A 15,845-nucleotide genomic window follows, 5' to 3' on the forward strand; every position below is an offset into this window, starting at 1 on the left:
TATTTAGTTGTTTTTTTTCTAGCAATAGGCTCTTGCCGATGGGCTGTGTTTGGTAACCCAATGCAATTCCATTCAGGTGAGTAAGGCAAAGGTGCAATACTAGATGCAGCCCACAGACAAGAGTGGTGCTGTTTTTGTAATGAAAAAAAAAAATTGTTCCTTTTTTTCTCTTTAAAAGGAACCTGTCATGTCCCAAAATGCTTTTAACCTGCACATATGGGGTTAATCTGCAGTTTAATAGCATTCTAAAGCTGCCAAGACTAAATTAACTTTATTCCTGTTTGCAGCCTCCGGCTTTCAGTCAGAGGCACAGCTTCAGCCGCTGCTCAGTACTGACTGACAGCCAGCTCAACAGTGTTATTCGGTACCGAGCCGGCTGTCAGTCAGTGCCGGGGTATGGATGCAGCCGCCGCTGTTGCCCCCACCAGCCCCATCACTCAGTATGATTGGCCCCGACCAGCCCCCAGTCACTATGAGGACTCCTACCAGCCCTCCAATCAGTATGATGGCCCCCACCATTCCCCCAATCAGTATGATTGGCCCTATCCAGCCCCACCACTCACTATTATGGCCCCAACCATCCCCACCATTCATTATTATTGTCTCCACCAACTCCATTCAGTATTGTGGCTTTCATCAGCTTCACTACTCAGTAAGATTGGCTTCTTCCACCCCCAAAATTAGTACGATGTTCCCCACCATCCCCACAATTAGTATAATGGCTGGCACCAGCCTACTCAATCAGTATGATTGGCCCGCTCCAGGCCCACCAATCACTTTTATGACCCCAGCCAACCCCACCATTCAGTATTATGGCCCTCACCAGCTCCACTAATCAATTTGATTGGCTCCCACCAGCTCCCAATCAGGATGACAGCCTCACCAGCCCCTCAATAAGTATGATTGGCCTGCTCCCACCCATGAATCAGTTTGATTGGCCTGCTCCAGCCTCCCAATCAGTATGTTTGGCCCCATCACTCAGTATTATGGCCCTCACCAGCTCCACCATTCAGTATGATTGGCTCCCACCAGCCGCCAATCAGGATAACAGCCTCATCAGCCCCCAATAAGTATGATTGGCCTGTTTGAGCCCCCCAATCAGTATGTTTGGCCCCATCACTCAGTATTATGGCCCTCACCAGCTCCACCATTCAGTATGATCAGCTCCCACCAGCCGCCAATCAGGATGACAGCCTCACCAGCCCCCAATAAGTATGATTGGCCTGTTCGAGCCCCCCAATCAGTATGATTGACCCCCTCCAGTCCCACCACTCAGTATTATGGCCCCCATCAGCCCCACCACTCAGAATGATTATCCTCCACAGTAAAATTACCAAAATTTTAAATTATTACATGCAGCAATAGTCCTTGGAAAAATGCAACAAAAAGCGTGGTCTACCTTGAGCGACACATTTATTATGTGTGATGAATGTGCGCTGTTCTGTAAATTCATGAATTTTGACCCTGTCGATAAAGGTTCCCCATTGGACCCTATGCGTCACAATTCAGTTATTCACATTTTTCTTCGAAAATCTCTCCCATTGGCTCTCATAATGATACCTCTCTTCATGGCTGCTGGCACAGATATAGATATTCACTGAATGACTGTGACACAGTGAATATTTTTTTTGTTTAAACGGAATGACCTTGTTCTTGAAGCGCCTTTCTGCTGCCAAATCATCCGGCAGAGATAAGTTACTGGGTAATTAATACCCTGGAACATATTCCTTTCAGCAGTGCGAGAATTTACCAGTATGCAGTGTATGGGCATAAAAAGCATTCTGCCCCGACACATGCTACATATTTTCAGCCTCTTCTTTTCCTTTTTTTTTCCAATTTGCAATCTACTGAAATGTATTCAGGTGTAAAGAAATGTATAAATCATTCCCTACCAAACTCATAGAGTTCTACAATAAAGAAATAAATCACAAAGGCTCAAAATGGAAATTAATATTTGAAGATTTTTTTTTTCCAAGCATCTCTGTGAAACCAATTGTACGAGTAACAAGAGTCTGTACTATTATCCTGTTGTTATCCATCACACCTTTATTAAACTTTTACCAACTACTTAAGCACCCCTTTAATCCAGCCACGGATAGTCTGCATGTTCCCATAGGTTGCCATTTGTTTTGGCCTAAAAGTACTTTAATGGATGTGGAAGATAAGGCAGAGGAGCTGACTTAACACAAACAGCCTGTTAATTTCAAATGGAAACTTGCAATACTTCACTTTTCCTGCGGGAGTGCTGTAGGGAAATCAAACTCTTGTGCTTGAAATCTCCCATATATTAGAGAGTTCTAGTATTGGGACATTCATTGTCTACAAAGTAATTACCCAAATGGACAGACCTTTTCAAAAAAAAAGTTCTATTAACTGATCTGTGCCCTTCTGATCATCCTATATACTTGATAATGTGCCACTTTCATTGACCCAAGTGATGAGAGATCAATTAAGGAAGATCTTTTGAAGACAAGATCCAAAGACCTAAAATGAAAAGTCTCACTTTAAGGCAGTGTTCCCCAACTCCGGTCCTCAAGAGCCACCAACAGGTCATGTATTCAGGATTTCCTTAGGTGATGGAATTATTGCCTGTGCAGGTGATGCAATTATCACCTGTGCAATACTAAGGAAATCCTGAAAACATGACCTGTTGGTGGCTCTTGAGGACGGGAGTTGGGGAACACTGCTTTAAGGGGTTGTCTTATTTGGATGACTTGAATCAGCACTGGCGATCAGCTAGTTGTCGCAGGACTGACTGTTGAAACTCAGGGCAATATTACATGGGGAAAATTGGCGATGGCATCTCTACAGGTAAAATGTGGTATTAGAGGGTTCCCAAAAAATGACCAGGAAATATTCTTTAAAATTGTTAATAGAAGTGGCTCAATTTGGAGTAGCAACTCTATGATATCCATATATCATGGAATCTCAAAGTTAAAAAAAAACCTCCATGGGCCCATATGTAAAATTGGACAAACCCATACAATTGATATCTCAAGCAATATTTTTAAACTTCCTGTCCTATAGGAGGAAGGTCTCAAAACAAGTCTCTGCAATGTGGAAGACAGTCTCATGTACATCAGACAGGACTTGTGTCTACCTGTCTCTACCATACAGTATATGTAGTAATATGTATTGAAGGCCTATCCAGGCAATCTCTTTGAGCTCATACCATATTTCTTAATGGGAATGTGTCATCAGTAAATAGCTTACTCTTTTAATCTTTTTTTTCTTCATGTATTTTTTTAAACCTTTTTTATTTTTCATATTACATTGTGATCTGAATTTTTTTTTAAATAGATTTTGCAATTTTCACATTGGCCACTGGGGCTTTTTTAGACTTTAACTTCCTGTTGTTTCAGGAAATGCACATGCACATTAGCAGCAATGAATAGACTCCTCCCCTATCCTTTGTATTGAAGCTCCTAATGAGCGTGTACAAAAATAATTGTGAATGAAGGGGGAGCAGAGTCAGCTTGTAGATCCTGCTTCATTGTAGAGGAGTTACCTGTTAGTTTTTTAGTCCTGCTAATGAGACTTCTGAAAGGATGAGTCTATAACTGCCCCAGTGGGCAATGAGAAAATTGCAAGATTTCTAATATATATATATATATATATATATATATATATATATATACTGTATATATATATATATATATATGTATGTATATATACATATACTGTATATATATATATAGTATATATATTATGTAATACATATACATATATATATGTGTGTATATGTATTACATAATATATATACTGTATTATATATATATAATATATATGTATACTGTATGTATATATATATACATATATATATATATTTATATATATATATATATATATTTATTTATTTATTTAGATACATATACATGAAAAAAACTAATTTAGCATAAAAAGCTGAATTAAACAAAAGGTCGTTCCCATTTAAAGTAAACTTCCTTTTTGAAGTGATCTTTATATATAAGCTATTAATTATTAGAATTGGTCTTTAGACCTATAAGTAGCCTCTAAGCATCTTCTATGTTGTGTTTATTGCTTGTCCCAATGTAATTATCAGTAAATCAGCAATTAATGTGGAGCGGGGATGAGTTTTTCCTAGTGATATTTATAATAATGGTTTTCATTAATCTATTGTTTAATATGAATTTATCATTTTATGATTTGTGTTAAATGCTGCCGGAGGGTTAGATCAGATCAAGAAACGTTACTACACACTCAATTTTTTATTTTTTTTTTAATATTGTAGGATAAAATTTTCTAAGTGTTTTCCTTCATCTGGTAACAATAAAGACACTTTTTCCTAAGGAAGAAAATGTAGGAACCTCCGAGGATTAACAGCACTAACATTTTTGAATATAAAATCTGTCCATCCTTGAACAAAGGAAATTACATGCAATATGTAAAAAAATATAATTACAGGAGATAGTTCAGCAAAACTCAATATGCCTCCTAAGTCTATATTTCATCGTATTGTGTTAGTATTATATTTATTTCTGTATTTAAAGGGAATCTATCAGCAAGTTTTTGTTATGTAATCTAAGAGCAGCATGGTGTTGGGACAGAAAACCTGATTCCAGCAATATGTCACTTAGTGGGCTACTCAGTGTAGTTTCCATTAAATCACTGTTTTATCAGCAGGAGATTATCACTAGAGGACTGTTATATCTACTGCCAGATAGTCCAGCCCCGCCCCCACCACAGATTGGTAGCTTTCCGGCCTATGCACAGTGTACACAGAAAGCAGCCAATCAGTGGTGTGGGTGGGATTACACAGAGCTCAGCAATCAGAGAACTGAGGCAGATAAAAAGGTTTTTAATGAAAATTATAGCAAGGAGGAAGTTATACATCACCAGAATCAGGATCTCTGCCCCTTAAATCATGATGCTCTCAGATTACGGTAGGTAGAAAAAAAAACTGGAGGCAGATTTCCTATAACATCTCTTTTAAAACGACCTGTCACTTGTCATAAATTTCTGCAAAAAAAAATGTGGCTGGTGGGGTTTTCACTCCACTCTCACCCCAACTCAGACAAAGTGGGTGTGGAGACCCCCGATTGTCAAATTCATGATAAATGATGGCATCCTCTACGCCACAAATCTTACTCCAGCAGAGGCCAAACATGGGGAATAAGAAGGGTTTGTCCAAGTAGTGGACCACCTCTTTAAAGGAATGTCACTGGAATAAGAGTTTATTGGATAAAGTCTTAAATAAGCCATGCTGGAATTTAGGTCAATAGATTATAAATATTTTATTGGACCCCCAGACACACTGATATGTAGAGTTTTGGTAGGACCACCTGTAGTAGAAATAATAGCGCTCCCTATGGCCGTGCCTTGTACCACAACTTATCCCGGGGTACGCCACACTCACTTCAATAGGGCGAGTCACGGTATTTGACAGAGACACATGCAATATCCCTCTAAGACTTAGGATCTACGGCATGGAGGTGATGCCGCTACCGGCCGATGTAACCGTAGCCTTACTCGCAATCATAATGTTGAATAAAATGGCTTAGAAAATAAATCACGGATCAAAGAAATGTTGCTTCTCGTTGGAGTGAAGCCTACGCACCTCTGTGTTGTAAGGCAGGACTAAGCCTATGGCTTTGCTGCCGGCAGCAGCACAATTGCAGAGCTGCCGTCAGTGTCATTGCGAGCTCAGGCTTTATTATCCTAACCAATCACTGTCTCCATCTAACCGATTGCGGAAAATTCTTAAATGATGGTGGGAAGGAGATAGATTGGAGGGCCTGGTACTGCGGTTGTAAATATTCACCCTGCCGCACTCGTTATTTCACTCTAGTGGCTTTAATTTATTATAAAATTATACTCCGTAGATGTGACATTGATCCCGCATTGATAAACTGGCCAACATTTGTTTGGCGTTTGTGTAGGCTTCATCTTGTGGCTTGGAAACATTAATCTTTGGCACCAACGTGCATGTTATACATACGTACACATTTTTTTTCCTTCGACTTTTGATTAATAGAGAGTAGATTGAGTGGGCAGGTGACGAATTCAGCACTCTACCCTGTTCAATATTTCCACTATTGCGTCTACTTGGCAGATAGAATTTGACTTAAAGGAACACTTCGCTCCACAGCATTTTTTTTCTTAGTTTTCGATTCTTAAATGGTACTTTTTATATATGTTTAGCTTTCATTTTGTGGTTTTTTTTTTTCATACTAAATTTTTTCGAGTTTCCTACTCCTCCTGGTTTCTATTGCCTAGTGAACGATGGTAAGTTTCTCCTTAGAACCTCATAGATCTGATATTTAGGACCCATTCTGACACCTGGCACCCTTACTGAGCCGCTTTAGCCATTGCCGAAAGTTCACAGAGTATATATTACCACAGTTCGGTATGTTGTGAAATGGTCGATCTCGACTACTACAGCTCATTTCCCATTTGCTTCGACCACCACATTCCACCATCACAAAATTCCATCCTTCCAATGACTTCTCGGTAGGCGTATAGTCTCACTTTAGAAATTTACAATATAGTCACTGTTCCAACTTATCCGGCAAATTTGGGGTCCCTTTATACCCTTTTGGTAAATACAAAACTTTTTCCATTAGAGCTTGGCGAATATATTTCAGTGGTATTGAGTTCTACTGGAACTTTACAGATATCCCTATTTTCCAGAAGGCGGATTCTTTGTGATCTACTCCACGCGATTTCAGCAAAATGTTGGCCACCATTTTGCTAAACCAGAGAGGGTCGGCAAAAGGTTAAAAAATAACCCAAAAAGCTAATTCACCACACCATTCACCTCTCTGGCCATCTCCACTTTTCAATCTCTATGGCCTCTTCTTATCACTACCATGCGTTTAAACTCCAAGCATCTTCACACTAGGCCATGACTTCTGGCCGCGACTAGGGCCGGAATGTCCCTGCACATGCCTTCCAAGGCTAGTCGCCGCCTAGAGTGTGCGTCGCAAGGTCGTGACGGACGTTGGCGCATTCTAGGCCGGAACTTCTTGTATAGCATGAAGATGCCCATCGTTTGAGTGAGTACGATTGCGGTAAGAAAAGGTGCCCAGTACCTCTGGTGGAGAATGAGCAGTAGACATGAATGGTGAAGTATTAGTTGTTTTTTCACTTTTTTCTACATCTTACAATTTTTATGATGATGTTAGTTGTTTCTTCTTTTTTTTCTACATCTTACATTTTTTGTGTTCCAGGTTCTTTACAGACCCCAGACCATAATAAGAGGCAATTTGGTAAATCTGTATCTGCTCATCTCTAGTTTCCATAACTTTTTCTATATATGGGGAAATGAGTAGTCAACAATCTACTAAAGCTGCTCCTGTCTTTTTGGCTTTAGCCTTTCAGTGGACCATCATTTTTCACAATAGGTGTGTTTCGAGCGGTGATAAGTGTGGTTACCACTTTGAGTCAAACCCATTTTTTTGTGATGCTGTGGTATCATTTTCGTAGAGAGTAGAGTTGCATCTGAGAAGTTGACCTTAAGCCCCCAATGAAGAGACCATAAATGATGATGTCAAGTGGGTGGCCCGGTTACACATTGTAATTTCATTCGTACAATGCCATACAATGCGCGTCTAAAACCCCAACATTCTGGAGAAAAGTTGGTCCACCATCTATCTTATGTGTTTGAGGATCCTTATGGGTCCTTCTTTGATAGATGATGTCTGGGGACAGAAGGATCGGGCATTTTGAATACCAATACTATACAGTAGGTCAAAGATGTTTGGTGAAGGCTCACTCTCTCCTCCCCATATAAAACACATGCACGCTAAGTCAGAACCGAGCATGCATATATATGGGAGGGATTAGGAGCTATAACTGTTGGCCAACAGCTGTGTAAGACGTGCGAGCACTTTAAGACTGTTTACTTTGTCAGTAATATGTTTTGTGTTCCATTTACAATTATCTTTACGCGCATTTCAGAAATAAAATGTCGTTTTCCGTGTAATAAGATGTTGCCTTAATCTTGATGGAGCTCATTTTTCTTTGCTCTCAGAAAAAAAATTGAAATAATTGCTGTAATATCCTGTGGTCTGTGTTTTACGCACAACTTCCTTTATAGTCCTTGTGGTCAATTACATCGGTCTTTTACTTAAAATAAGGGGGAAATGTGCAGTGAAGCAGTAGGGCCACTTAGCAAGTTATATTAAAGGGCCATAAAAAAAGAAATAGGCTCTCAACTGAAAATCTGTAGTCACGTTCTCCGTGTCATAATTTAATCAGAATTTTATAGCATTTTGAGGGCTTCACGTAAAAAAAAAAGTCATCCTTCAGGAGAACTATTTGACAGGTTTGAGTTCTTACAACTATTTTCTCAGAGTTTAATATTCAACCTGAAAAACGTGAGTGATTGAGTAGTAAATTAGAAAGCAATTGTAACTAAATTCCTATGGGAGCCATTACTTCAATTCCAATTCTCTCTTGATTTACAGGAGGCGAAATCTTAGTGATAAATGGAAGAAGAACTTGTAGAAGCGAGTACAGGATAAATGATTAGGGGAAATTTCTAGCCAACACAAAAAAAAAAATTACCGAAAAATATGTTGTGAGAATATCTGAATCTGCTCCATCATAGAGCTGAAAACTGGGCCATGGAGATTTTCCAGAATATTACAAAGTTCTCAATTTTTTTGTCACTGGCTTTCCATTTTTGGAAGTTTGAGACTATATCTCAAGATGTCCAAGGCTGGGCAGATGTCCAACCAATAACTGAAGTTTAGGTGCCCATATACATGAGATGTTCATGCACATGGCTCGTTCCACTGACCGCTATCTCTCCCGACCACTCAATACACATGAACGCCCAACTCGGTCAAGTGCTCATGTTCTCGAAGGGGAGATAGTAGGAAGTTGGTAGGCATTATCTTCCGAAAAAAGCACAAAGATTGAGATCTTAAATTTAAACTAAAAATTGCGTGAAGATGTTATCATTCATTTTGCCAATGACTTCTTTCATTTTGAGATGACAAATGGAAAAGAAAAGGAGGTTAAACAAGGCGTGGTGCTAAGTTTTCCTGGTGCTTCATAGCAGTAAAGGAAGGATGATACTGAAGCTGGTTGCCTTACTGCCAGACACAGAATTGAAGGAAGGAGAAATGAAGGGTAGATTAAGTATATGTCAGTTTGTATAAGAATGTCAGACACAATAGGACCGGAGGAGAGGACCTGAAGGGAGAAATTACTTGTGAAGTGTGAGTGTCCTAAATTTAGGTTTCCTTTGAAACCCACCCAGTCTTGGGGATTTTTGACTGCGGTGTTTTGACAAAAACTCTATAACTGTGGCCATCTTTATACCGTCAATTTTATACGTAAATTTGTATGTCAATGTAAAAAATATTATGTTGCATTGTGAATATAATTAACTATTTAGAAAATCATTAAATGTTTGTTGTTTTTTTTTCTTCCAGCTCTGTGGCTGTGGATTGCTCGGAGTGGGAATATGGCTTTCTGTATCGCAAGGAAACTTTGCAACATTTTCACCCAGTTTTCCTTCGTTGTCGGCAGCAAATCTAGTTATTGCCATTGGCACAATTGTCATGGTGACTGGTTTCCTGGGTTGTCTCGGTGCTATAAAGGAAAACAAGTGCCTCCTCCTAAGTGTAAGTTACTATAATTGTCATGTACATAACATTATGTCATTGTGAAAGTCATTTATAATAATGGTTGTTAGAAGTAGTGGTGTAGCCCGTTGCTTTGACTTACAGTGTAGTTGGACCATTTATACGTGCATGGCCAATATTGTCACTTTCAGCATGGACAGTGTTTATTTTTATACTATTTTCACATTGAACTTGAACCTGTGGACCCCACTCCCATGCTAATGGCTACACCAAAACAACATTTTTAGAGTTCTTATGCTAAATATGTTAAAATTCACTTTAAGCAGCACATTTATTTGTTATTCACCAATTCTAGAATTTTTGCAAAGTTCTACAATCCATCCATCAATTGAATGTTTTTGTGTAACATTCTCTGATCTGACTATCGATAGACCTTTATGTTCTCATCCCTTGATCTGAGCATCAGCAGACCTTGATCTGAGTATCAGCAGACTTTTTTGTAACATACATGACCACTAATGGACCTTTTTGGTCACATTACTTTATCTGACCATCAGTAGACCTTTTTGTAAGCATCCCTTGATCTGACCATCTTTAGTTATTTTTTGTACCATCGTTTCATCGGACCATCAGTAGACCTTTTTTGTAAAATGCTAAGTTCGGACAGTCGGCAGACCTTTTTTGGATCATCCCCTGATTTGACCATCGGAAAACCTTCTTGATCACATCTCCTAATTTGACCATCTGTTAACTTTTTTGGTAATAACATCTGATCTAACCATCTGTAGACCTGTTTTTGTAACATCTCTTAATGTGACCATCTGCAGACCTTTTTTGTGACATCCCTTGATCTGATCATATGTAGACCTTCTTGATTACATACCTTCATCTGAGCAACAGTAGACCTTCTTGATCACATACCTTGTTCTGACCATCGGTAGACCTTCCTGATTACATACCTGGATCTGAACAACGGTAGACCTTGATCACATACCTTGTAGACCTTTTTTTGTAACATCTCTTAATCTGAACATCTGCAGACCTTTTTTGTGACATCCCTTGATCTGACCATCAGAAGACCTTCTTGATCACATACCTTGTTCTGACCATCGGTAGACCTTCCTGATTGCATACCTGGATCTGAACAACGATGGATCTTGATCACATACCTTGTAGACCTTTTTTTGTAACATCTCTTAATCTGACCATCTGCAGACCTTTTTTGTGACATCCCTTGATCTGACCATCAGAAGACCTTCTTGATCACATACCTTGTTCTGACCATTGGTAGACTTTCCTGATTGCATACCTGGATCTGAACAACGGTAGATCTTGATCGCATACCTTGTAGACCTTTTTTTGTAACATCTCTTAATCTGACCATCTGCAGACCTTTTTTGTGACATGCCTTGATCTGACCATCAGAAGACCTTCTTGATCACATACCTTGTTCTGACCATCGGTAGACCTTCCTGATTGCATACCTGGATCTGAACAACGGTAGACCTTGATCACATACCTTGTAGACCTTTTTTTTGTAACATCTCTTAATCTGACCATCTGCAGACCTTTTTTGTGACATCCCTTGATCTGACCATCAGAAGACCTTCTCGATCACATACCTTGATCTGACCATCTGCAGACCTTTTTGTAACATCTTCTGATCTGATCATTGGTAGACTTTTTTGTTTATATCCCTTAATCTGACCATAGGTAGACTTATTTGTATAACAAATCTTGATCTGACCATCGGTAAATCATCTTGGACATGCATTCTCAGAACATTAAAAGCTTTAATGTTGGAGATTTCTTTTTAAGCTAATTCTCGTTCTTCCAACCAAAAATCTGATATTTTAGAAAGAAATTCAGAAATTATTTTAAGTGCCTCAACCCAGTAATGTATTTTTTTTCCATTAGACTATTATAAAATATAGATGGCAGCCCGATTCTAAAGAATCGGGAGTCTAGAATCCATATATACTTTATTTATTCAAATGTAAGAATAATACAATTAATAAATAATAGTAAGAAAGAACAAAAATAATAGGCAGTATATGGAGAAAACACCAAACAAAAGTTCAAAATTGGTGTGAAAATGTCACTGAACCACTTCACAACTAAATATACAGTGGGGCAAAAAAGTATTTAGTCAGTCAGCAATAGTGCAAGTTCCACCACTTAAAAAGATGAGAGGCGTCTGTAATTTACATCATAGGTAGACCTCAACTATGGGAGACAAACTGAGAAATAAAAATCCAGAAAATCAGATTGTTTGTTTTTTTATCATTTTATTTGCATATTATGGTGGAAAATAAGTATTTGGTCAGAAACAAACAATCAAGATTTCTGGCTCTCACAGAGCTGTAACTTCTTCTTTAAGAGTCTCCTCTTTCCTCCACTCATTACCTGTAGTAATGGCACCTGTTTAAACTTGTTATCAGTATAATAAGACACCTGTGCACACCCTCAAACAGTCTGACTCCAAACTCCACTATGGTGAAGACCAAAGAGCTGTCAAAGGACACCAGAAACAAAATTGTAGCCCTGCACCAGGCTGGGAAGACTGAATCTGCAATAGCCAACCAGCTTGGAGTGAAGAAATCAACAGTGGGAGCAATAATTAGAAAATGGAAGACATACAAGACCACTGATAATCTCCCTCGATCTGGGGCTCCACGCAAAATCCCACCCCGTGGGGTCAGAATGATCACAAGAACGGTGAGCAAAAATCCCAGAACCACGCGGGGGGACCTAGTGAATGAACTGCAGAGAGCTGGGACCAATGTAACAAGGCCTACCATAAGTAACACACCGCCACCATGGACTCAGATCCTGCAGTGCCAGACGTGTCCCACTGCTTAAGCCAGTACATGTCCGGGCCCATCTGAAGTTTGCTAGAGAGCATTTGGATGATCCAGAGGAGTTTTGGGAGAATGTCCTATGGTCTGATGAAACCAAACTGGAACTGTTTGGTAGAAACACAACTTGTCGTGTTTGGAGGAAAAAGAATACTGAGTTGCATCCATCAAACACCATACCTACTGTAAAGCATGGTGGTGGAAACATCATGCTTTGGGGCTGTTTCTCTGCAAAGGGGCCAGGACGTCTGATCCGGGTACATGAAAGAATGAATGGGGCCATGTATCGTGAGATTTTGAGTGCAAACCTCCTTCCATCAGCAAGGGCATTGAAGATGAAACGTGGCTGGGTCTTTCAACATGACAATGATCCAAAGCACACCGCCAGGGCAACGAAGGAGTGGCTTCGTAAGAAGCATTTCAAGGTCCTGGAGTGGCCTAGCCAGTCTCCAGGTCTCAAACCTTTGGAGGGAGTTGAAAGTCCGTGTTGCCAAGCGAAAAGCCAAAAACATCACTGCTCTAGAGGAGATCTGCATGGAGGAATGGGCCAACATACCAACAACAGTGTGTGGCAACCTTGTGAAGACTTACAGAAAACGTTTGACCTCTGTCATTGTCAACAAAGGATATATTACAAAGTATTGAGATTAAATTTTGTTTCTGACCAAATACTTATTTTCCACCATAATATGCAAATAAATTGTTAAAAAAACAGACAATGTGATTTTCTGGATTTTTTTTTTCTCAGTTTGTCTCCCATAGTTGAGGTCTACCTATGATGTAAATTACAGACGCCTCTCATCTTTTTAAGTGGTGGAACTTGCACTATTGCTGACTGACTAAATACTTTTTTGCCCCACTGTATATAGTTTTGGTAAATGGTATTATCATTTTTTTGACGAAATTCGGCAGGAGCTTGAAGAGCAACGTCACTGGGCCCGCCTCCACGCAGTAGAAACTTGCTGTGAGGTAAAAATTCAAAAATCACACCAAAATGGCGGGCGGAGTGTGTCACAGTACGGCACGTTTCTGATTGGTCGCTCGCAGCAGGCGGCAACCAATCAGACACTGGACACTGTTGACGTCACTTATCTCCGGACATTAGCTCCGGACATTAGCTCCGGACATTATCTCCGCACATTAGCTCCGGACATTAGCTCCGGACAAAGCCACGGAAGTTGGCACAAATTGCAGGAAGTAGTATTCTAGGCAATTATATATTAGATATTATCTTTTATTATACTATTAATACAAAAAATAAATTCTCTTTTTTTTCAGTTTTTCATCATTTTACTGATAATTCTTTTGGCTGAGCTGATATTGCTTATCCTATTCTTTGTCTATATGGACAGGGTAAGTAATCTACTTTTCTTTTTAATTTTCTGCAAATTCATATTGTTCTTAACCGTTCTATCTGAAATGGGAAAAAAAAGGTTTTATTTTTGCTTTTCACAAAATTGTACCACTCTTCTTCCTGACCCATTTCTGGTATTTCAACCATATGTATTGAACAGAGAGAAACTGTGATACCAGACACAGCCTATGAAAACAAGAGTGGCGCTCTTTTTGAAAATAAAAGCTGATTTTTTTTTTTACTTGCTTGGAGGATCTTGTATTTCTATATAACATTGTTTTACTTGTTTTTTTTTTGTGTGGTAAGAAAGGTCCTTATTCTATGCAGGTGGCTTCGTGGATTTCTAAATTGCCAGAGGGTTATTGTCGTACCCAGCTGTATAAAATAATTTAAAAAAATCAAATATAAAATTTGCATTTGGTATCCCTTTAAATCATCACTCTCCTCATATTAATAACCTGGAACAATGGGGTAGACAGATGTTAAATGCCCTGAAATTGGACTCAAAACTTTGTTCTTTGTTCATTTCCAACATGCCGAAAATAATAAACAGCTGTCACTGAAATATGCTTTATTGGATTGTGTTTTATGAAATGAGGCCCCGTTATTCAGTATGGTAATGGTGGGTATTAGCATTTTAAATACCTATTGAGAGGATTAAACCACTCCATAAAAACTGAGCTGATTCCACTTGTGTGATGTGAAAGCGTTCTGTTTGCCAGTGACAGAACATTTTATAGGCCTGATGATTAATAGTTGACTGGAGTCGTCTCACATTAGACAGTTTATCAATCCTATGAAGCCATTCAATGACATTGAAAACTCTATAAACCAAAGCCTCCATGTCGCTTGGACAACTTTGCCTTATTCCATACAAAAAGGATTGATAAATGAGACCCTATGTACTATATATTATGATACTATCTTATTTAAAAAAAAATCCTTGGGCTCCCCTGATTCTGCCGCTCTTTTCCGTTTTGTTCTGCGTCGCTCTATTGCAGAAATATTGACATTTGATGCTTTTGGAGAGCGCTATGTGAAATCTCTGCTTGTAGTGAAACTCCCAGATTTCTGCCAATCACAGTACTATCAGTTAAAAAGCCTCAGGCACTGCTGAGCTGTCATTGGCAACATCAAGGAGAGAGGGGGAAAAGCTCACACCCCGAGAGAAGACTTTGAAGAAACACCCAGTTGAGAGCTGAGATTTCCCATGCTTCGCTCCAGGAGAAACAAATGTGAATATCTCTGCAATGGAGCGAAGTAGCACAAAACGGAAAAAAGCGTCAGAATCAGGGGAGCTCAGGTATTTTAATAGTGTATTTAACTCTATTCTTTTGAGCAAGGTCCTCTTTAAATCAGCATCAATAGGACAAGGTACTGTCTTATCAGTATCAGTGTATACCAATTTGCAAAGTAAATTAGATAAAACTCATAACCCCTTCATGACCAGGAAATGTCCTGTCTTTGCCCTTTTAATTTTTCGCCTCCCCTTCTTTCCAGAGCTGTAAGTTTTTGTTTGTCCTTCAACATCGCCATGTGAAGGCTTGATTTTTATGTTGTAGTTCTGAATGACGCCATTCACTGTACCAAGTGTGGTATAATAGTGAAAAATAAAAATAAAATACGGTTCCGCTATTTCTATTTGCGTTTTTCTTTTTACGGCATTCATTATGCGGTAAACTTTACCTGGTTGCTTGATTTTTCAGGTATCGTAATTACGAATATGGCGATATAAAATATTTAAAGTTTTTTTATTTTTATTTTAGTGGTTCTTATATATTTATGATTTTCTAAGCATTGTAACTTAGAGCAGGGTGACGGCTTTGTTATCTGCATGCTGAGCATAAATTGCTATTCATACTATTTTGACATACAGCGACATGTAAAAGTTTGAGCACCCCTGGACAAAAAGTACTGTTATTGTGAACAGTTAAGCAAGTTAAAGTGAGCCTGTCCACAGGATTGTGCTGAGTAAACTACAGACAGTGTCAGGTCGGCGCCGTCATACTGATTAAAATGATACCTGGTGATGAAATCCGTCTTGTGGTTCTTGTTTAATCTTTATTTGCAGTTTTC

General features: G+C 39.1%; 1 protein-coding gene across 3 annotated transcripts in view; it reads left to right on the top strand.

Moving 5' to 3' along the window:
• The window catches only part of TSPAN9 (tetraspanin 9), a 500,490-nt gene that overhangs the window by 458,405 nt on the left and 26,240 nt on the right, over positions 1-15,845 (top strand). For all 3 annotated transcript variants that reach the window (XM_069763444.1, XM_069763445.1, XM_069763443.1), the window contains 2 exons: positions 9,405-9,596; positions 13,694-13,768. In XM_069763444.1, coding sequence (XP_069619545.1) covers positions 9,405-9,596; positions 13,694-13,768 — 267 coding nt within the window. The remainder of the gene's footprint in view (positions 1-9,404; positions 9,597-13,693; positions 13,769-15,845) is intronic.

Source organism: Ranitomeya imitator, chromosome 4 (assembly GCF_032444005.1).
Source record: "Ranitomeya imitator isolate aRanImi1 chromosome 4, aRanImi1.pri, whole genome shotgun sequence".
Taxonomy (NCBI): Eukaryota; Metazoa; Chordata; class Amphibia; order Anura; family Dendrobatidae; genus Ranitomeya; species Ranitomeya imitator.